Raw genomic sequence first — 24,019 nt, 5'->3', positions numbered from 1 at the left:
TACATACATATACATATATACACTCGGAACGGGCGCATATTTTGAATTGCGGTTATCAAACGGCGCGCGGCAGCGAATTCCGCTTGGATAAACATTTTGAGTTTTCCGTATACCGTGAACGTGGATTGATCTCGGCCCCGTCATATTTATATCATCGTACCCGTTACACGCGCGGCGTATACCTATGGGGATCGGGGATTCGGCCCGCCATAATCATCGCGGCAAACAAAAATAAGTCCGAAGGGGGGGCCCGCCGACTACGTATCACATAAAACGGCAGCTAGTGTTTAAATTCATACGCGGTGAAATAATACGATCAAACAATATCCGCAGCCCCCCCCCCCTTGGGCTCGCCGCGTCTTCTTTCTTTCCACATTACGTACGCCGTTCGATTCGCAACGGGTGTGCGTAAATATTTGCGTTTGGTTTCCTTTTTTTTCTTTTTTTTTTCTTTAAATTTATTCGTCCCTCGCTGAAATCGCGATTTTAATTCGCCCTCGTTATTTTTACTTCTCGATTTTGTCTCACGAATTTATCAGCGTAAGAACAATTCGATTGAATGCATTTTGGAAATTTCGAAAAATTGAGGCGACTTTTTGCCAGTCTCGCGACCACCTTTACAACCTACAATTTTATCGTCTTCAGAACTGCAGTGACTTGACTCTTTTGAGGAGTTCGAGCGGCGTTCGATGAATTTTTCAAGTTGATCGTACACGAAAGTACGAATAAACTATACCCGTACGTGTTTTATATCCATATCTCAAAAATCGTGCATCTGCTACCTATATAGATCACATAATTTAGGTGATTCACGTCCTCCCGCTCATACATGTTTATGGGTATATAATAATATACCGTAGGATGTACGGTATATCATAGCCATGTACCTACGTATAGTGCACTACTTTCTATACGTTTTTTTCTTTTCTTCTTCTTTTTATTATACGGCTTCGAAGCACAAGTATATATATATACATATAAACGTAAACCTATGTAACGTATATGACGAAGGTCGTCTTATACATACACGTAGTTGTATAAAGCGATTTTTATAGGGTTGTATGTAATGAAAATAAAGTTTATAAATTGTTGTTTGAAAATCATTCGCTTTTTTCATTAGCAAAATTAACATTTGCATTTTCATCAATTCGTCGCATCCTTCTATGCCTGATGAAAAAATTAACGAGGCAGTCCTACGTTTTTTTTGTTTTTTTTCCGATTTTCAGTTCTCGGGTTTTATCAGTTTTACAACACTGGGAAACCGGATGTGACAAGTGACGCGCTCGATGACCTCTTCCTATCCCTCTTCACCGAATATATATATATATATATATATATATATGTATATAACATTTATATATATATATACATACGTATACCTGGTTCGGTGTCCTCGTATAAAAGTCACCCTCGGTTCCAGTCATGTCTCTATCTATATCGTTCCGTATAAAAATGGGAAACATCCCCTCCCCACTGCGAACAACTCTCACGTCAAAAATACGTAGAATCTTCGAGCGTCCCGTAGCCTATGTACCATGTACGAACGAATACATACATATATATGTAAAGATACGTACACAATGCGCACGTAGGCGTACACAGCCGAGCTTTAGAAAAAGCAACACCAGACGCCAGATCCCGAACATATAGAGAAAGCGGCTCCATCGGGTATATGGAAAAGATAAATATATATCTGTATACAGGAGTACATATGTATATATATATATACCTATATAAAATCTACACCCACGCACTCACGCATTCGCGCACCCATTGTCCCGCAACCCCTAAACCTCTAATAGGTACACGGCATCCCCTGATTAGAACCAGTCGGTTTTCACATATATATACAGATATATATATACATAAAAGCGTACGTATAACGCATACCTCGTACAGAGTACCGCCGTACATGGTGTACCGATGCGGAATTATATGGGGCAGGAGGGGGGGGGGTGGTGGTGGTGGAGGTTCGGTTGACTTTTCGTAGGTTGAAATCAACCCCCCGCTTCTGCCGTCGCTACGTTCGGAGGGAATCGCGCCGAAGTTCGGTACGCTGTACGTGTATACGCTGCGACAGTCGGGGCAGATGGCGAAATTCGACGATCGCGATGATGAAAATAACAAGAACAATGATAACGACGAGAGCGATCGTCGGAAACGAGAGGAAAAAGGAAAAAAAAAATTAAAAGGGAGAAGAAACTTCCGCCGTCCGTTCGCGGCGTTCGGAATGAAGTTCTTATTCTCTCTACCCACTTTTTTTCCGCCGATAATAATTAAGCCGTTCAATTAGGTATTTTTAACGGCGCGCGTGCACCGCTAATGCAAACTGTACTATAGACCACACATCGATGAAAATTTAATATAATCACCTAAGCGAACGATGATAATTTCGATAAAAGTCGTACACGTATTTATAATGATAATGGAACCTGTAATAACGATACTGATTATCTGCGCGGCTCTTGCATTTTTCAAACTACCATTATTTGCTGTTTTTTGCGTCAGCTTGTTGTTTTTTTTTTTTTTTTTTTACCTTTTTTTTTTTCGACCTTTTTTCATACTTTCTAACCGCGCGTAATAATAATCGTACACGGTGCACTCTATAACCACCATGAGTAGCCTACTACGTCATATATCATTGTAACATCGTACTGCAGCACCTTTGGTAAAATACGATAGGACGACGGTCGCGTGTTGATCGAGTATTTCTTGATTAGCGACCACATGCGAGCGCACTCACGTGTAATTATTCTAATGCCCTGTACCGCATGATTTATATACTTCGTTATATATACCCACCTACCACACGAGGATACCCCGTGAAACGTTGCGCATGTAAACTGTCACTCGATAATCTCTTCGGAAGTATTTTTGTTCCTATTCTTCTTCGCGAAGTCCTGAAACTAATTGAACATCAAAGATTTCACATTTTTGGAGCGTTGTTCGGAGAATTCTTTTTCAAAAATTAGGGCTGACATGTGGTCAACGCTCGTGTACAAGGTAAGTCGTCCGCTCATTGTTTGAATTTTGCATATATACACGTTCGAACGGGGCGAGTACAAAGAGGGCGGCAAGGGGGTGAGTTTTGGATCCGCCATTAACTGTGTACAGGTGGTCTACCCGGATTCGAGGATATAAGGGTAGATAGTGGCATTAAACTGGTATTATAAACGTAGCCGTATTAATACACCCGGTAGTTGATTATCATTAATGATATCGCCCTCGCGAGAAGAAGAACAAGAACAAGGGTGAGAAAGGGTGGTGGCGGCAATTTTAGTGCGGCGAAACAAGGAACGGGCGGGGGGGGGCACGGGGGGCCTCGAAAACCCCGAAAGGGCGGTTCGGGGCTATTTGTAGATTATGCAAGTTTTACGATCTTTGTAATTGAATAGAGTTTGCTTTTTAGTACACTGTTTGAACTCATACCGCGTTCAGGAATATTGTCTCTGAATAATTAATACGCCGCACATACACCGCACTCCGTACCGTCAGGTTATCCCCGCTTTGCTGCGCGCCTGTAAACACGTCCCTTTAAAATTGTTACAGGTACCACGTTAGTCGAAAAAAAATATCAATTCTTCTCGCGACAACGAAACGAATGGATTCCGACGATTTCACGGTACATCTCAATCGAGGCAGGCTGCGATTTGTACTTCGTCAAAAACCGCGCTGTCGCACCCCCTGATTTCGCAGGGGGGTGCGGTACCATCTTTCGCGGAAACTGCTTTGATGGATGGAAACGGCACGCGACCGTAGCAAGTGCGAGTAACCATAAATTTTATTCGGGTAACGGTCAGGGCGATGAGAAGCAAAAAAAAATGATCAATCGTTCAACGCCTGAAAATGTCCGCGAGCGATCCTCGTTTATTTTTTTTTTTGCTCGATTTGATTTCCGATTTTGAAATTTCGGGCAACGAGTAGAGTACGGTGATTGGTAAACCGGCGAACAGAAAAAAAAAAAAGAAAAAGAAGTCCTTCGGATGTTCTTTTTTTGTTTCGTACGGCGCTCCTAATCAGAGGGATCTTCGGGGGCACCGTAATTCTCTGGAGGATAAGAATCCCACGAAGCGTCCCCGTTTTTATCCCCATCCCTAATTTTTCCCACTGCAAAATACAGTACCGGAGTTCTCCGCTGGATCCGATAACTGATTTAGGGTTTCGGTCAGATTCTTATCAGAGCCAACAAAATTATTTGATCTTCAGAATTAGATCTTTGTCGATTCATACCCGTGGAATATGTCATTCATATTCAATCAAGTGCTTCGGTTCCTTTACGAACCATATTCTTCCAAAAATCGTTACAAATGATTAGAAAAAAAAAATTAATTAGATTTCAACTTCTTTAGGAAATGAAGGGCAAAAATGAGAGCTTGAAAACGAAATGAAAATTTTCAGTCTCGCCAATAAGAGGCAAGTTTTTTCTCTCTTCTTCGATCTTGGAGTGAGAAATTAGAAAATTATTGGAAAACTATAAAATTAAGAAGAGTAGAGGAAAAAAAAAAAGAGCTAGAAACTCTACTTTTTTGGCAAATTTTCTAGTTATTAGGTATTAAAATTCTATAGAGGCGGGATAACGACGATGATCTTCAGTAGGACTGCGTCCGCAGGTTGTTTTTACGAAACGTCAATGACGATCGTCGTTAACGATAACAGGATACAATTTAACGCGGTGTATAATCCCCCCGGTTCATTGGTGAGAGCGTAAGCAAATAGAATTTAAGCTCAAATGTGTATCGTACGCTATCGTTTCTATATAGTTGTTGTCAAATGGGGCCGCGTGCACGCCCTCGACTTTGAGTGTCTCCAACCCCATAAGCCCCGACCACCCCACCTCCCGTCGCAACGACGGAATGACAATTACGGTATACGAACGAGAGGCCTAAAAGCTGCACGCTTCACGCACTCGCAGATACAAATCTGCAGTCGTACGAACGATCCGAACCAACGCAAATATGTACAGCCTCAGTTATCTCACGTGTATATTACACACGTTGCGTACGTATGCGTACATGTATGTATACGTAACGGTGAACGAAAATAGACGTACGTGTCGCCCAATTAGTCTCCGATGACCGCGCAGGACTCTGAAAACGCAAGAAACGGAATTCCGGCCATTTTATCCTTATCCCCAGCGGTTTTTCGAAAATCGCTAATTACGGCTCGAACATCCGTCGGATACGAAAACAAAATCAGGGACTTATTTTTCTATCGGATTCGGATTGATTTACTTCGTTCAGTTTTTTCCCATAACTTTCGACGTCGCGGCAGCCTGCACCTTTTGTAGGGAAACGGTGCTCGTAAGACGGGCCGGGGTATCGTCGGTCCCCTTTTTCCCTCCTTTTTTCGAAGACGTGCAGGGGTGGTTTTCCAGAGGGTTTTACCGTACGTATTTACCTCTACAGCTATATATATATATATATATATATGTGCGTATATCCGTACAGATATATACCGCGAGTGCAGTTCTTGAGGGAAAAGGGGCGCGCGGGGCGAGGCGGGACCGTTTCCCTTGGGAAATCATGAGGGCGCGCCGCCGACTAGCCCGTAGAACAAAATCCACCCCGCGGGTGGTGGTAATGGTGGTACGCTGCTGCAGCAAGGTTCCCATCGAAAATCAAAACACAACCCCCGCGATAGATCCTCAATTATGTATATGATAATTTTTTTGTTTTTCCTCCCACCATTTTTTATCTCGATAATCATACGTTCAGCCGCGCATCGAAATCTCCGAGTCCAAGTTTACAGATTCGACTTTCGCACGACGAAAAATCGATTTTCAACATTTTCGTTTCATTCGACTTGATTTTTTTTTCTCCTCTATCGAGTGTACGGTGAAATTCGTTGCACGATTATTATTTATTTCAACGAAAACGATCGTTAAATTTTAGCCGTCATTCCGAAGTGCGGTGTTCATGGCACGAATTTACACAAGTATTATAATGTATATATGGATGTAATCCACGTACAACCGTTCAAAACACGCACCGCAAGTATTTCAGCTGGTATTTAATTAAATTATCTGGATTTTACAAACAATCGCGATGATGGCGAACAGTAAGGGGATCGCCAATAATTATTTTCGGGTGCGGTAATTTTAACGTGATTAAAAAAATAACGAAATAAAAAAAAAAAAAAAAATGGTATAACCGCGTCGTATTGATTTTTTTGTTCAAACATCAATGCTACAAATTTCGAAAATATTCTGACCTTAATCTCCTCTGCAAAAAAAGCAGGCCGTAATCCTAGCTCTACCCCGAATAACGAAAAAATGAGAATCAAATTTTTAATAAAGTTAATCGAACACGTTGTAATTTGAAATAAGAAATGACTGAATTTTGTTATTTTTTTTTTTTTCAAACAATTTTCGGGCCTTTTTCCAGCTGCACTTCGATTCGGTTTTGTTTACGAATATTTTTCTAACCATTTATCAGCTATTTCCCTCTCCCTTCATCTCTGGGAAGACGATCTCAGGCGTGACGCCCTTATTGTCAGTTGCATTTGGAAACAGTGCGGTACCCTTGGGTGTAATCAGCTGGAGAAGGAGTAGGTGAAGTAGTAGCCGGGGGACGGTGAGGTCTGGGATAGGCACACGGGCGTGCAACGGTCCGTGCCTTTGGAACACGAGCAACAATAAAAGCCGTACACTTGCATACGGTTAGCCGATCGGGTCCCGAGCGACCGTGAATATTCCGTTGATCGTCTAGCAGGTCCTCGGTGAGAATGATCCCGGGGTGTATCCCGTGCGCCGCGTTAAATGGCGTACGGGTCTGAAATCCTATAGAAAAGTACGGTGCGGCGCGCGGAGCGTGGAGGAAAAACTATACGTATACCTACATTACGGTGGGTAACCCTCGACTTCTCACGCGCGCGTTCAATCCCCGCAGGACGAACTGTGGCAATATGCTTTTGCGATACTGGATACTCTCGGTATCGGGCCAGCGCGCCAAAGGATACCTCGATATATATTTTTTCCCATGTAACCGGCGCGACCACCGTAAAGTTCGTACGGAACTACTCGCGCACCCCCGATGCGACCTACGCCACGCGGTCGGTGTGCATGTCGCACACGACGCTTTTCTGCCGGACTCGTCATCCCTCGGGATGAGCGAGGACCGGTTTTACGGTACGGTGTAGTTTGTAACAACGTGAGAATTGATTCGGTCCGTCTTCGCCGTAGAACGTTGCCCAAACGTTTCCCAAGTTTTTCAAGTTTTCAACAAAATTTTGCAAAAAAAAAAACATCGACCCCGTCGGAGAATCTTGCTCGAGCTTGACTCAGGTGGAAATATCGATGAACGGACTATTTGGTCGATCGGATCGAACGAAGAGTTCGCGACAGACGGACGAGAAATAAAAAAAATTAAAAAAAAAATAAAAACCTTTGTCTCTATACACTTCCGCCATCGATATCTCCACGGTCACTCGATGGTTTTTTCAAGTGTTAATTTCTCAACGCTAGTTATGTGGCGTTCGGACTGGAGTTTCGGTTTCACGTTAACCGTCCAGGGTCGAAATTCGATATGTTGTCGGGTACCGCGCACCACACGTAGAGAGAGCACTTGTAACAACTCTACCGCATGCTGGTAGAAGGTATATTATATACACACACGTCTTTTGTCATCGTCTTTCTATGGGATATTTTTTCTACATTATCAGGCTTCTCCTTCTCGTTTTTGTTCTTCTTATTATCCTTCTTCTCCAAATAACGGCAGCTGTTAAACGACCCGGCGCGTGCCGATCCCTTTTCTTCTTCTTCTTTTTTTCTTCTTTTTTTTTCACCTTGCAACCGATCCGACCGATTTCCACCCGCGTGTCAACCTCGCGTCAAACGGTGTAAGACGTCTTCGGGTTTCCGACAGCAGCTGTTTCAAGAGATATCTGGATACCTCGTATCCTCCGTCTTCGTATAGGTGGGGGGGGGGGGGGAAGAAAAAAAATCAGAAAAAAATTATCACACGGAATTACTAATTTTACGTGGACAACGCTAATTGTCTCGTTGAATCGCATCAAAATTTTTCTTTACTCTTCCCCTCCGATTTTCGTACGTGTGATACACGTGATGTGTTCACGATTACTCTACGAGATATATAAATTACAGTAATTATTTTTCGATTCGACAGCTGAAAGTCGATCAGTCCATAGCCGCGACTGTGGGGCATTCTAGCCCCAGTTTCTGAAAAAAAAAGAAACAAAAATTATAAAACAAAATAAAATGTAGAGCATCTGCCGGTCGAAGACTATAGACACTGACCAACGGAACCACCCGCTGTGCAGTGGGTGCGGCTGCCGAGTTTGATGTAACTTCTTTTTTTTTTTTTCCCCTGCCTTTGCTTTCTTTTCGTTATTTTTTTTATTGCACGAGGTAATTGGATTCATATTTCACAAATTCCGCCTCATGTTCCGCTCGCTCGTCTCCTTCTCATTGTTAGTTTAATTTTTCTATGGGTACACCTCGTCTGCGAGCGGTGATTTTACGTTTATTTCGATGTAAAAGTAAAACCACCCTGTCGTGTTTAAAAGCAAAAAAATGAAGACGAGGTTTATTTAATTCATTTCTTTGTTAGAAGTCCGCCATTTTATTTATACAAACCAGTATTTGGTGAAGAACGAACCTTACTCTACATTGAACAATCATTTGCAGCTGAAAAAATTTCTTTTGCCTTCACATTACAGTTCCTAATGAACGAAGGGTTATATACTTCTGCAGCATCTGCGCGAACACCCATTTGTTAAATCAGCGAATCGGAACCGCTCGCTCGCTCGTGACCTTGTGGCCTTTGATTTCCGGGTGCACGAGCCACGCGCCGGAAGTTCTTACCTTTAACGCACGTCAAGAGGGCCGAAGCAATCATAAGTGTCCAGATTTCCAAGCATTTAATTAAAAAATCGAACGATATGAAATAAAAAAAATGTTCACCCCTTTTCCGATTCCCAAAACCGGAAGTCCTACGCGACTGTACACGTTAGCTACGTACCTGCCCCCGTAGGCGAGGAGCGTACCGCATTCACGAACCCCTCGCAATGACGTCAGACGGAACGCGGATTGCCGTCGGAATGAAGCGACGAAAAAAAAAAAGGTCGGGCCGATCAAATAATTGCACGGAATCAGGCGCAGGTCGACGACCGATGAAAAATATAATCGAACGTATCGCGAGGCTGTCAAAGATGCGAAATTATTCGACTTTTTTCAGATACAATGAATTCAGTCCCGCAGTGGGTTTTTTTCTTTCCCCTCTGTCTCTCTCTCTTTTTGAACAATTTTCTCCGACCCGACGATCGCCACAGGCCCATTCCGCACCGGGCGTTGTTTCGATAATTTTTTTTTTTTTTTTGGTTTATCCGGGGATAAGTATATCCCATATCATGGCGCGTTAATACCGTGATATACATCACATGGCCTTAATGTCAGCTCGGCTGCACCCCACAAAACCAACCACCCCTAGTTACGGCATATATCGTACACACGTACACAAGGACGCCTCGCAATTTCCTTAATGTACTCGCTAAACGTTCTAGCCTTTCGTGACGCCATACGTCCGCATATATATGTATACATATATGCAGACCATAGATGTGTGTACGCACACGTAAATCTAGACGTCATCCTCGCACCGAGCGATGAATTTTATACAGAGAAAATGTAGCTAGAAACGGAATAACTGAAATAATATTTTTCTCCCCTTTTCGAAAATCATACAATTCTCTTTCGGAATTTTTAAACTTTACGCTCGTCAATTTTGAGACGTGGTTATAAATTCCAACGATATTCAATAAGCGCGATACGCACCACGGTGCACTATACAAATTACTCAATTACGGAAATGTGAGCTGTGAAGTTTTGCATGCATTATTATAAGCGCGCACAGTGTAAATGAAAAACGAAAATGTACTCGGAGATAATCTACCTGCTCGGGTTCCTACGTCAAAGGCAGGCGCGATACATATGCATACATACGTATACATACCTGTGCGAACTGCACGCGTATGAGATCGCACGTATTCGTATTACGGTATACCTATGTACGTACCGCGTATCGCTGCGGGGACGGAAAACGCGACGCACACGTACGAACGGGGGGGTTGCTTTTTGAGAAACTAAGTTAATCCCGAAGTGAGGGATGGTCGTGCACATGTGCGGATAAACCGCTCGCTAATGGATACGGTGAGATGTACGCGCGTGTGTGCGCGCCTACGTAACGCGTTTCCGTGTATTTCCGTGCACTCGCAATCGGTTTTGAGAAACTAGAAACACCGCAGGTGCGCTCTGTGAAGACCTTCGCGATTCTCGCGCGTTACCCCGAAGCAATTTTGAAAAGAAAAAAAAAAATAAAAATCAGAAAATCGAATTTCGAAAATTCGTCGCGACCCCGATTAACCCCGATAAAACGTCGATTCCAAAAACCCGACTTTCTAACGCGATTGACTCCGATCTATTCGGAAGGATTTTCGGTGTATAACGCGAAGAAACGGCAGATGATATTTTCGATCGAATGGATAGATAAGTAGATAGATCGTTGATCACGTGTGATATATGGGGGTTGAAGCGAGTATAATCCACGCGTATAAGGGTTCGGTTTTCCATAGTCCCATCGAGGTTTATTGACCAGGGTGCATCCCGTTATTAGGTTTTATCGGCGGGGCAATCTAAGCCGGTGTCACTTGTCCACGTTCTACGCGTGTGTCCACACACATACATGAATATATGTATATAATATACGCGAAGGGCGATCGAAAATGTTATACATACGTATAGGTGTACGTGCCGACCGTGTACGCGTGTATGTATAGCTGCAGGTCCCCTGTATTCATACGCGTATCGTAAAATACCTAGCTCTCTCCTTTTTCTCTCTTCGCGGTCCGCGTTTTTCCATCCCTTTTCCCCCTTTTTTTTTTTTTGATTCTTTTTTTTTTTTTTTCTCTTTTGCAATTCTCACCCTCAACTACAGCCGCGAACAGAAAACACTTAGGACACCGGTGAATGTGTTTTACGTACGTGTAAGCGACCCTGCGCAGTTCCACCGTAAGCGCGGGAGCAACGGCAGCATCAAAAAAGATCTTAAACGCACCCCATATGCAGTTTATCCCCACATATTACTCACTTCCATGGGCACGTTGTGCGCACCATTTTATACTTGTTTGCACAATTTCTATAAAGCTTATTCCCTTAGCCAAACGACTCGAGAGATCGACGATCTCTCGATGATCGATGATGCATTCCGGTACATTTGTTCGTATTTTCATGTTCCATCATATTTTTTGCTTTTTTGTTTTTGTTTTTTTTTTTTTTTTGTCTCTTGATTTTGATTTTGATTTTTGCTTCGAATTCTTACGACGAGGAATTGAGATACCTTGCGACGACATGATTTTCGAGCGAGAGTCAATTCGGAATTGTTAAACATTCACGTTAACCGTGCAGAATGAATTTGCTGCTGCTGCTGCTGCGTAAAATTGGAATAATTGCAGCGTTAACGGGCTCGTTATTACACGTTTCTGAATTGATTCAATTATTGGTCCACGAACATCGGTTAGTTCGGAATATCGAATTACCTTATGTATAATACAAGACCATACACGTTTTCACTCCAGATTCGAATTCCCGTCATTCGACGGTCTGACGTTGTACTCCGCCATTTCCGCGGACAGCTTTAAACTTCAACGTGAGATAAATTTAACGATGTCGCGATATTATTTTTTTTTCTTCCCTTTTTTTTTTCGTTTTCTCGGAGCTCTGTCGCGTGCACACGACGATCGTATTTCCCAGATACGTGAATCTGCGAAGAATCATTGTGTCATTATTTTGGGTACGTCACCGTGACGACTACGCATGAAATATTATCGTATCCATATGTACGTTGTACACATTTCTCTGTATACGAATGTATTGTATACGATATTCAAATAAAATCGCATTTACGCATATGGTTATGCATTATATTTAATATATGGGTGCAATTTATCATCCCGTTGCGCAGATCGAAGCAATAAAAATCGATTGCCGCCGATAAAAACCGTATCGTGTTCCGAAGTTTCGCTTAAAAGCACACCAGCTGCTGCCCGACGTCCAATTTTTCGATCTCAAAATTTGCAAAACTTACAACTAAATTCGTGGAATATATTTTCGAAATCGAATCGTTCACACGATGGATAAAAATTGACGAGACCGCACGGAAAACGAACGGAAAAACTCGCCGATGGTGAATTTCATTTTCTCTCACGTTCCGATCGATCGTTCGCGTTATTTAATTTATTTTTCCCACGCGTTCCTGAAAATAAATCTACGAATATTCCGTCGCATCTCTGCAGACGGACGAGTCGGATAAGAAAATTGACGTACGGCTGCTGGTATCGCAGCGAAGTGCGTAGGTTTTATCGTACAATAGGTATAGCGAGATAAAAAGTGAATGTTATAATTTGTCGAGCTCGGGGCACCCTCAGTTCTCGTAACCCGTGGAGCCACCACCATTACCGAATCCCCCCTGAAAAAAATCGTCGCGCGTTGCCGCCCCCATCTCGATCCCCGCCGAACGCTATTCGGTTATTTTGCCTCCCCAACTCACTCGAACACCCCCCCCCCCCCCTCCCACCCCTGCCGCCGCTCGACTATCCCGACGAATTGTCGAGCCCCCGCGGCGATGCTTTTTACGACGACGACAAGACGACACCGGGGTGGGCGTGCTTCTCGCACGATAAATTTATACGATCTTAACGGCAGCCACCGCCGACGACCTGGTCCGGGACTCAATTTTTATCAATATTTCTTACAAGCTATTTTATCCTGTTTTTTTTTTTTTTCTTCTTTTTTTACTTTTCTTCTTCCAACCTGCGCACGATCTCGTTCACGGCGCATAAAAATTGGGATTGACGTGTGCGATTCCTGATATTATTCTCATACGTGAGAAGGAAGAAGATTTCTCTAGTTTTTGAAATTCACGATTGTTTTTTTTTTTTTTTTCACTAAAGAAGAAAATCCAAATTATCAGACGGATTCGTGAAACTCCATAAACGCAATGAATACGGATTCATCGACGTGTGTGATATAGGTAAAGGTCTTATGTACTCATGACCCGGACCCGTTAAGCCATCTGCATGATTTTTAGTGTGATTCCAGTTGGTTCGGCGAGATGATCCAGGCTATGAAATATATGCATGGGGAGGAAACGACCTGTCGATTTTTATGTATGAATGCCTTTTCGGTTTTGCCCTTTAGATTCGCCTTTTCTACAATAAGGCATACACACGTATGTATAAGCGTAGTGGGGCTAACGCACCGTATAAAACATAAAATTTTCCACCTGACATCGCGACGCCCTTTCGTATATAATAATGATATAATACATACATAGGTTCACACAGAGGAACAGATGGGCCGCAGGCACATGACGATTTTTGCATATTATAACACACGCATCTCATACGCGTACAGTTGTATATGAATATGTATATATCTGTCGTATAAATGACAATGTACCGGCTCTATATAAAATTGATTGATCAGATACGCCCATGAAAACTACCCGTTCGAAGTCACGAGTAAAATTATACCCCGGGCCGCGAAGAATGGGAAATGAAACCGAAAAAGGATGAAAAAAAAATTTACTCTGATTAATTACGACCGAATCGATGCACGAATGGACCATCAATTTTTTTCAAATTTTTCATATTTAACACGAATATACCTGGCTCTGCTGTTCAAGTACGATAAAATAGAAAAAAAAACTCGTTCCGAAAGTTTTCAAAAAACAAAAAGCAAAAAAATAGAAATCTAGAGAGTATAAGTTTTGATTTTGAGAAAGAATCGTTTTTCGCGTTTCTATGAATTTCGAAAAATTGCGGAAAAATTTCAGCTCCTAGAGGTAATCCGTGATTCTCGTTTTTCGTTTGTTCATTTTTTTTTTTTATTTTCTACAATTTTTCGTCAGCTGGTAGGTGTGTGCGATACAACGTGCATATTACGACGAGAACGCACCCCTTAGGACTCTACACTCGGGGGTGAGATTATAAAATGGCGTTTCGTCTTCGTAGGTAACGCGGTACCTATGTGTACCCCTCCCTACAGCTAGGTACATACACATACGTACGTATGTATGTATATACGTGAGAGAAAGATAGAAATCGTATAGTGGCGCGCGCGCGAATTCTTCTCTTCTTCACCCTCCCTCGTATATATACAATATAGGTATAAGAATATAGCCCGGCGATCCACCCTTAATTTTCCTCCGGGCTGCCTCTATGCGGCTATATGGGTATGTACTACACCTACATACAACGTATATACAGCTATATACCTGTTCTATACACTAAGCCTCCCGCCTTCGACGACTGCTCCCGCAAAACTTCTCGAATAAGACGCGCAAGGGTAGTCGAGAGTTCGACGTACGTCGTATATAGGTTGGTATACAGCTATAGCAAACGCGTATACATACGTAGGTACATATATATATATATACATATATATATACATATATTGTATAAATATATATGTAAAAAGCCGCGAAGGAGCTTCGCGAGGTTTACCTCCCACGGGGGAGCTTAGAAATTCATTTACATCGCGTAGACACTCGTACACGTACGTTCATTGTACAAATATCTATATGTATACAGATATACGTAGCCATGTAGTCGCAGGGTATACCTATATGCTTTATACACAGGGTATGTATCGTATGTATCTCATGTATATATGTATATATATAAATATATATATATATGTGTAACCCGACGACGACGGCGCGTCGTTGCGCGACGATAAAAGTAAGGAATCCCCGCGGAGATATGAGAGGCGCGCGGCAAACGAAGAACCACCCTGCCTTTCATCTCTACCGAGTTATTTTATCAGGTCCTTCGCGATACACGTCTTTCGTCCCTCTCTACCCTCCCACCCTCCCTCCATCGCGCCCCCTTTCTTCGTATTTTCACTTTTCATATTCATACCCGCATACCCGTTCTACGTACGCGTATTGTATGTAAGGTAAAATAACTTATGCACGACATACGAACCTTGAATCCACGCTGAAAAAAAACCTTCGAAAATTATGAAAATCATCACTTATGAGTTAAAATTACAGTGAACGATTGTGGTCTCTGCGAATCGGATGAATTTGGAGTTACTTCCGAATGACGATAAGTTAAAAAAGAAAATAAATTTATAAGTAGAACGATAATCAAGCAATATTATATATCTCGCTATATTCGATGTCCACGTAACGATATGAATTCAAGGCGAGTGATTCGATTGTCTTCAAAATATTTCGACGACTTTAGTAACAATAATGCTAATAATAACGTATAAAATGAACCGCATGAAAGCCCTACCTGATTCTATTGTCTTTTGAATGTAACTAACCGAGTGAGTTGGAAAACCGAAAAATGAAATATTAGAGGAGACAGAAGAGGTTTTTGGCTAGACTATAAAAATTCGGGGTTCTCGGCGAAACATTCAGACGGGTGTATTGTACATAGTAGCTTGTATACATTCGAAATTCGGAGATTGTTCTCGGGGTTCGAAACAAAGGAACGTCGACGCGTTGACGAGTACCTGCAAAAGAGGACGTCAAAGACCCGTGTGTAGGTTTGTGGTGCGGGTAACCTTCATGGAATCGATGCACCGTGGTTATGACCCCGGAAATCGGCCGATGCGGCAAAAGGAATGAAGAGAAAAGGGGAAAAGAAAAAATTGAACGGTGAGACATGACGAGTCGATTTCGCGAGAACGTAAAGTATTGTCACCGGAAGAATATTCGTCGCGAATAATTGCAAAGCAGTTGATTCGAAATGAAATTTTTTTTACCAATCGTCAATTTCTCCCAATTTCAAGGGTCGGTTTTCTTCCGTTTGTCTTTTCACCTTCTTACATTTTCACCCCCTCGTATCTACCCTTTTTCGGACGTGTCTCCACGCTTAGTTTTTTGTTTTTTTTTGTCTTTCCCTATTTTTCCTTTCTATCTCGTTTTTTTTCCATTCTCCATTTTCACCACCCTCGCGGAGTCACCTTTTACCAGCTTCATACTACCGTGCCCTTTTATCTCTCAGAATGTACATATACATACAGATATTACATATCTATATAGACGATTTTCTGCGCCATGCTAAGGGCGGCCTATCTCTTGACCAATGAGTATTTTTCTCAGGGGGTAAATGGGCGTGGCGATCTCCCACCCCCCATAGAACGTAACACGTGCGCACAATCCACCCCCGCCACTTCAGTCTAACGGTGGACGTTGCACCGTAAACTACTTGTCGACCTCCACTCGTATATGAGATAAAATTTAACAAAAAGAGCACTTTTTTTTCTTTTTCTTTTTTTTCATCGCAAATATTTAGAAGTAAATAACTGTCGCGTAGAATCGAAAAAAAAAAAAAAAACAAAGATTACCATTCCCCGATTGCAGGATGTTATATGATTGATATGATTAAAATTTGAAAAAAAAAAAAAACAACGACGAAACTTCGTACACCCGAAGTGATTTTTAAAGCCTATTTGTTCGATGCTCATTCTATTTTTATGAAAATCCTGCGAATTGTTTTTTTTTTTCTTTGGTGAGAACAAATAATTATAACAACGATAGTAATAACAGTAATGAATATCATAGTAACAAATGAGATCATGAATTTGTGAGTGCGACGTGTGGCGATGTGAGGAGTGTCGTATGATAAAAAACGAAATCAAAAATAAATGAGAAAAAACTTAAGAAGTGTGAGAGAAGGTTTAAAAAACAAAAAGAATCGAAAGTGAAAATGCTCGGTTGCGAGTTGATCTCCCTCGGGGGGATGTACGCTGGTCGTGGAGAGGTTTTGACACCGCCACAAAGTAGCCCAGAATCTCATCATCACCACGTTAATAACGTAAATAATTCAAGAAACATCGTACACCCTCTGGATCATCAGTCTAACCCGCCGGAATTAAGATTGCCTCCAAATTTACCCGAAGTTTTTCTCTGTAAGTCGACGACGCGAATTGATTTTGAATGAAAACAAAAAAGAGAACAAGATAAAATTATGAAAAAAATCAATTCTTCGGTATCGAGTAATTTTCTGGGGATGATATTTAAACTTGCGTTTTTCTTCCAATATGTTTCAGCGTCTATACCGAAGTGCGGCGGTTGTCAGGAAGCCATCTTAGACAGGTACATCCTCAGGGTACTCGAAAGGTGTTGGCACGCGCGTTGTCTCACCTGTCGCGACTGTGGTGCTCGATTGACCGACAAATGTTTCGCCAGAAACGGACACGTATTCTGCAAAGATGATTTCTTCAAGTAAGCATCAACTCATACTCAATGATTCAGAATAACTATGAAAAAAAAAAAAAAACACCCCCGTTGCAAAAGATGTAAATTTGCCTTTCCAATTATTTCACATGGGAATTTCTTAAAGTCTTTCGCTTCTTTTTGTTTCTTCTTGTATCCATGGCGAAGTCACGAAACCCTGAAAAATTAATGCCAGTGACAAAATCGAACGAGAAAAGCAAAAAGAAAGAAGGAAAGAAAAATTATGTATATTTATATCAATAATAATGTGCGAATGTAATGTGAATGTGTTGTGTGTTGTTGGTGTGGCAGGCGCTTCGGAACAAAGTGTGCTGGATGCGGACAGGGGTTGGCACCATCCCAGGTTGTCCGCAGAGCACAGGAACTTGTCTATCATTTGACATGTTTCTCCTGCGCTTTATGTTCGCGACAACTCGACACCGGTGATGAATTTTATCTAATGGAGGACAGAAAACTCGTTTGCAAACCGGACTACGAACAGGCCAAGGCCAAGGGTGAGTTATCGAAATGATTACCGAATAATCGTGAGTTCAAATTTTTTTTTTTCAAATTACATGAGATAACGCGAGTGAATCAATGACTCTGTTGACAAAATTTTTATTGTTCAAGTCGAAGAATATTTGAAAAATTCAAGTTTTCAAAAAGCACCCTTTGTTCTACTCATTGAGATGAAATAATTTTCATCCCCCCTTTTTTTTTTTGTTTTTTTTTGTTTTTATAGAAAACTAGAAACGGAATTTTGAGATCGTATAAGTCTGCGGGGTGTTTTCCCCGAGAAATTGGAACGATTAAAAGATTTTTTCTTTAATTTTTGATTCAATCAGAGCTCGCGGACGGCGGCAGTATAGACGGAGATCAACCCAACAAACGACCAAGAACAACGATAACCGCCAAGCAATTGGAGACGTTGAAATTAGCGTATAACAACAGTCCGAAACCCGCACGTCACGTGAGGGAACAACTTTCACAGGATACGGGATTGGATATGCGCGTGGTCCAAGTTTGGTTTCAAAACAGGTTAGTTGAGGTGAAAAGGAAAATGGAAGGAATTCAAAAAAAAAATTAATATAATTATTCCTGCATCGTTGAATCGATTCGCCCGGAATAGAGAAAGGAGAAGAGGAGAGAAGAAGCCTTCGCTTCGGTTGCCTGGTTTGTTCGTTGAATTCGAAAAGGGGTTTCGCGATCTATGAGCGACGCAATTCCGCTCGGGGCTTCCGGAAGCCCCAAAAAATCTCTCGAGGTCGGTCCAGCGTCGACGGTTAGACAGACTCCGGATCTACGACGATAAAAATTTATTTCAACATCAATTAGAGAAAAGCTCGCGGAAAATAATAAGCTTTACTAAAGTCGTGCACAGATGAACTTCTGGAAATTGAAAAGCACCGTTTTCAACATTAACGGATGCGTACGCGTGCCCTTCGACCGTGCTTCATTTTTACACTTTTTGTTCCGATTATTTGTATTTTTACGAAAAGAAATTTCTCAAACGTCAAAAACAATTTTCTAAAATATATATCCACGGTAGATTGTCCGATGGAAGCCGAACTTTCGGAATCCCGGAAGTGAGAAACCTTCAAATGTTCTTTCTTTTTTCAAATCGCGTTTTCAACTCACCGGACAGTCATCAAAATTGTCCACATCATCGTAATTATAGATAGTTTTTTTCTTATTTTTTGTTGATACCCTTCGCAGGAGGGCGAAAGAAAAGAGGCTCAAAAAGGACGCGGGAAGAACAAGGTGGTCTCAATATTTCCGTAGTATGAAAAGTGGGAGCGGCGGAGGTCATTCACCTCGTCATGACAAATTACTCGATAAGGATGAACTCAAGGTGGATTTGGATTCGAGTTTTAGCCACCACGGTGAGTAAATTAAAAAAAAAGAAAACAATCCAATAACCAGCGTTACACATGGTTCGTTTTTTTCAACTTTGATAATTCTACAAATTTGTTGAAGCGTTTTAGCGCGCCCTACACATGTACTTCACCCCCCACACGTACACACACACACACACGCACGCGCGCGAAAGTCTTAGCTACGTAGTTGATAAAATATTCAAGAAATTGCTCGACTAACTGCCGCTTCTAAAGTAACCGTGATTTTGGGATACGGATTGCTAAACACGCGATAAAGTCGTAGAGACGTCCTTTTCAACGGTCGTGTAATGATATCCTCCGAAGGTAAATTTCACCGGTCATGCACCACTCCTCCCATAGGGAAATACTTTCCAAGGAATCCAGAAATATTCATATATTATTCATCCGGATATATACATACACCTATGCAACAACCTCCCCCTCAACTCGAATATCGCGCTCAAAAAATTCTTTTACCCCTTTCTGAACGTTTTTCATTCATTTATTTAATTATTTTTTCAATTATGACTTCAATGTTCTCCAGAATTCGAGAAAAAAAAAAATTTTTATCTCTGATCAGCCTCTTCTGTGTTTTCACTTTTTTTTTAGCGTCCCCGGTCTTTTTTTTTTTTTCTCTGATCGCAACCGTGACTTTAGACATATGTTACGATGTTATGTACCTTGATGTAACATAGATAGCGAAGAGGAGCTGTACGTACGTACAACGTGTACGTAGTTTTTGGTACAACAGCGGTGAAGTGTTTTATTTTTATTTTTTGGGGAGGAACGTTTCCATGGGTGTGATCGTTACGCGCAGCGGGTCGGGCGTGCGCTGATTTATCGCGTTAGACGATTTTGAAATGAATTATTTTTTTTTCATCAACATCTGCATCCTTTTTTCACCACACGCGGACTAAAAAATCGATTGACTCGTCTTTGACAAATTATTGGTAGAACGAAAAATGAATAGATTTAATTTTTTTTTTTGTTTAGAATAAAAAGCTCAAAAAAAAAAAACAAGAAAAATTCAAAATAGATAGAAATACGTAACGCAGAGTACGGTAGACACATGTCCGTTGAGAATGGAGTCTATATACGGTCACGGGTATTTCGAACGAATGTGTGTAACATCCGTGGGGGTTCGTGCGCATCGTCATGAACTAAATGGTAATTATTTGGGTGGCTCTGGTTATAATCTAGGTAACTATTATACGATCTACCCTACTCTACGGCGGAGTCAGAGTCAGCAAGGGGTGTAGGTATAAGTTTCACGTATAGTCGTACGCGCGCTCTTTAATCTACCCCTCGCAATCGGGGGCAGATGATTCTGACGTAAGCTCAAAATATATATATGTAACTCGTCTTTTCCGGGTAAACTACATTTGTAATATCATACCACGCGAAGCGCACACACCTAATAATACAACGAGCGACCAACACCCCGCAATATGTTGTACAAAACAATACCCCGGAGGTACTACTAACTCCTCTTTTTTTTACCACCCCTCACCGTAAAATTTCACGACACGCGAATCATCGGAGTCAAAATAATAATTGAAAAAAAAGCAACAGCGAGAAGAGAAAAATCGTCATAATTTTTTCTCCTTCTTTTTCCCCCCCTCTCACAGATTTGAGTAACGACAGTTACGGGACGGTGGTTAACATGGGAATGGACGGCGATGGGGCGAGTCCCGGGGGTGGAGGTGGCGGAGGTGGAAATGGACCACCGAGAGGTTATCTCGGGGGTACAACGCCCCCCTATCTTTCGGCCTCGAGATCACCTTCGTTGCCACCCCAATTTCCTTACCCTCCGGACGCGGGACTCTCCGTCTACACGACGCTCGGTGAGTTGGATGCCTGAAACGGAGAGAATATTAACGACGGAAAGAAAGACGGCTGCCGTCAAAATGGGGGCTCTGATGATTTGGAATTTTCATTTTTTGTTACCAGGTGGACCTGGAGGTATGGTACCGGGACCGGCGTCGGATCTGAGCAACGAGTCGTCGGGGGGTGGCGGTGGAGGCGGTGGGGTTGGTTACCCGGATTTTCCTCCGTCGCCGGATTCTTGGCTGGGAGAGCCACCCCCGCATCCCCATCACCATCCTCATTACGCCACATAACCCTCTAAAATCGTCGCAACCCCCAAAATTATTCCCTGATGAACTGACATATGATATAAAAATAATATAATATAATATATATACCACGTGATACATAAGATAAATATATATATATATATATAAGAATAGTATATATATTGATAAATAAATTCTCTTAATAAGTGACAAAGACAAAACCAAAAATGACTAAACAAATAAATGACGAAAGAATTTTGAACAAATTATATATGACGATAATTCAAATGACAATTATTACGTACATAGTTACGAGAGAGAGAGGTATTAGTGTTTGTGATTCTCACCTCTCTCCAACTTTTTCTTGAAGTTAAATTTCATCAATTTTCAAATTAAGAAAAAATAATGAAAAATAATCTCCTCATGTGGATTCTGTGTGCATTTCATTCGTAATAAATAATGAAAGTGTGTTGCGCGCGTCGGGTATCGGAAAAATAACCAAAGACGTTTAAAACCAAAAATTAAAAAACTTAAAGAACAAAGAAACCAAACCAAAAAACTTTAAAATAAATGAAATTAAGAAAAGGTATAAAAAAATGAAAACCTCACCGAGATTAGAGTTATTATACATATATGTATAGGTTTAATCTGATATATGATAATATATATGAATATCATATGAATGTAAAATCCAATCTATTCGTCGCATATAATAAATTAAACAAATTATATGTGAAACAAGAAATGGTCTTTTTTTCTCTCGTCTTCTTTCTTTTCCTAGTATAGAACAAAATATTATTATCATCTATCATACCATTGGTAACAGTGTAATTATTTCGCGCAGTCATATTATCAAAATATATCCGCCACATATTTGTTATAAAGATAATAATGATAACAATAATAAAATTACAGTACCAATTATTAAAATAGATATATATTTATGTACGTACCAGTTCTGCGTTTCGCGTTATCGACATTATATTATACATATACATTATATAGGTGTGTAAAAATTCATATGTGCAAAAAAACATATATATATATATAAATAAATTGTAACAAATCAATAACATGTATGTATAAAATAGATTTAATATTTGTAGATAACATTATAATTAGATACTTACAAATAGATCGTGTCCTCGTATGTATACTCACGAATACTCACTTCGTCATTTTTATTTGATTATTTAATTTTTTGTTTTTTTTCAATGGAATGAAAATGACGAAGTTCAATTCAACTGTATTATTTCCACCCTCTTCCCACATGTATTATACTATATACCCTTTTATCCTTGCACAGCTTCTGTTTTACCAATCGATGATCAACGATTCTGTCTTACCGGTTTTTAAATATTGGAAAAAAAAAACGCAGCATTATCAATCAGTAAATTTGAATGCTGTGAATTACGGGTTGTCAAAATTATTTCTTCGTATGTATTGCCAATCTTGCCAGATACTATGATGGTAACTCAAGTTATATTTCTTTTTCTCTGTTTCTGTCAACGAACGATGAAAAGATTTATTTTGAAACTCTCGCTAAGTGAAATTTATCAGTCCGTAGTGGTTTTAGTATATATTAATTATCACTGGAAAAAAAAAATCAAAAAAATGGTGATTGATTGGCGCACACAAGCCGTAAATAATCTTGCATAAATTGACGAACATTTCCATATTCAAATACGATCTGCAGTAATATAATTATCATAGCCGTCTTGAAAAATATCAATCGCCACTGCAAGAACCAGAAACAGCAAGATGCGGAGTAAAAATTAACAAACGACAAAATACGTATACCTAATCCTGCAATGGAAATAACAATGCATTATGAATACTTATCTAAATAATGGTAATAAAAATAATTATAACAATAATAATAACAACAACAATAATAATAATAATAATAATAATAATAATGACATACGGTAGTTCTCGATCGTTGCATAAATGTAAGCTATAATTACTCGACGTATCTGCACTAAATTTTAGGGCAGAAAAAATAATTATGATGTTATAATTTTTTTTTTTTTTGTAAACATCTTGTAAGATAATTTATATATTATTACGAAAACATGCCGACGGCGAAAAAATAAGAAATTGTAACAAGAACGAGTATAAATTAAATGAAACGAGAAATAGAAGAATTTGATCAATTAATTGCGAATCAATCGATTATTATCGATGTAACTGTAAATTATAAGAATAAGCATGATAATAATAATAATAACAACATCAATCATACTTGATCGTCATCGCATTGAACTAAAATAATTTTAAGATGCATAATATATTTATGTGTGTTCTGTATACCTGTAAAAAAATATACGTATAAATGCATTCAGTACACACATCGTATCGATTATACATATTTGGTTATCATTAGGATTATTGATATTATTATTATTATTATTATTGTTGTATAGTTCTAATTTTCATTTTTAATGTAATTTTTAAGTATGGTACTCATACATGAATGAAACGATATTGTTATTAATATTTTGATTGAAAATAATATTCGCTATAGCCAGCAGCATTGACTCGTCCAAATCACGATACACGGTGTGTAATGATTATGATAATAATATACATATGATGTACGATAGTAATATACAGATAATATATATATATAATACATATAAATATATATAGTGATAATTCGGGGGCTCGTGACGTTTGAACGAAATAAAGAGGAAAAAAACAATTGATCGATAATAAATTCTTGCAAAAATGAAAGATAATGAAATTTTGATTTCTTATCTTTTTCTTGCATCAGCGCGATTCGCGGTAATTTAATCGAAAATTATGATTACAATTATTT

General features: G+C 40.2%; 1 protein-coding gene across 6 annotated transcripts in view; it reads left to right on the top strand.

Moving 5' to 3' along the window:
* Positions 1 to 21,687, top strand: part of LOC105689591 (LIM/homeobox protein Lhx3) — a 34,599-nt gene extending 12,912 nt beyond the window's left edge. For 2 of the 6 annotated variants that reach the window (XM_012406731.4, XM_020854399.3), the window contains 6 exons: positions 17,081 to 17,255; positions 17,559 to 17,761; positions 18,092 to 18,284; positions 18,963 to 19,129; positions 20,752 to 20,967; positions 21,074 to 21,687. In XM_012406731.4, coding sequence (XP_012262154.2) covers positions 17,081 to 17,255; positions 17,559 to 17,761; positions 18,092 to 18,284; positions 18,963 to 19,129; positions 20,752 to 20,967; positions 21,074 to 21,243 — 1,124 coding nt within the window. In that variant the 3' untranslated portion in view covers positions 21,244 to 21,687. Of the gene's footprint in view, positions 1 to 16,220; positions 16,940 to 17,080; positions 17,256 to 17,549; positions 17,762 to 18,091; positions 18,285 to 18,962; positions 19,130 to 20,751; positions 20,968 to 21,073 lie in introns of those variants that run through there. The other 4 variants (XM_020854397.3, XM_020854398.3, XM_020854401.2 and 1 more) reach the window with 3 other exon arrangements.
* Positions 21,688 to 24,019: the final 2,332 nt, after the last annotated feature.

The sequence above is a fragment of the Athalia rosae genome, chromosome 7, assembly GCF_917208135.1.
Source record: "Athalia rosae chromosome 7, iyAthRosa1.1, whole genome shotgun sequence".
Classification (NCBI taxonomy): Eukaryota; Metazoa; Arthropoda; class Insecta; order Hymenoptera; family Athaliidae; genus Athalia; species Athalia rosae.
Note: the sequence above shows the minus strand (reverse complement) of the source record. Positions and strands in the feature narration are given on the sequence as shown.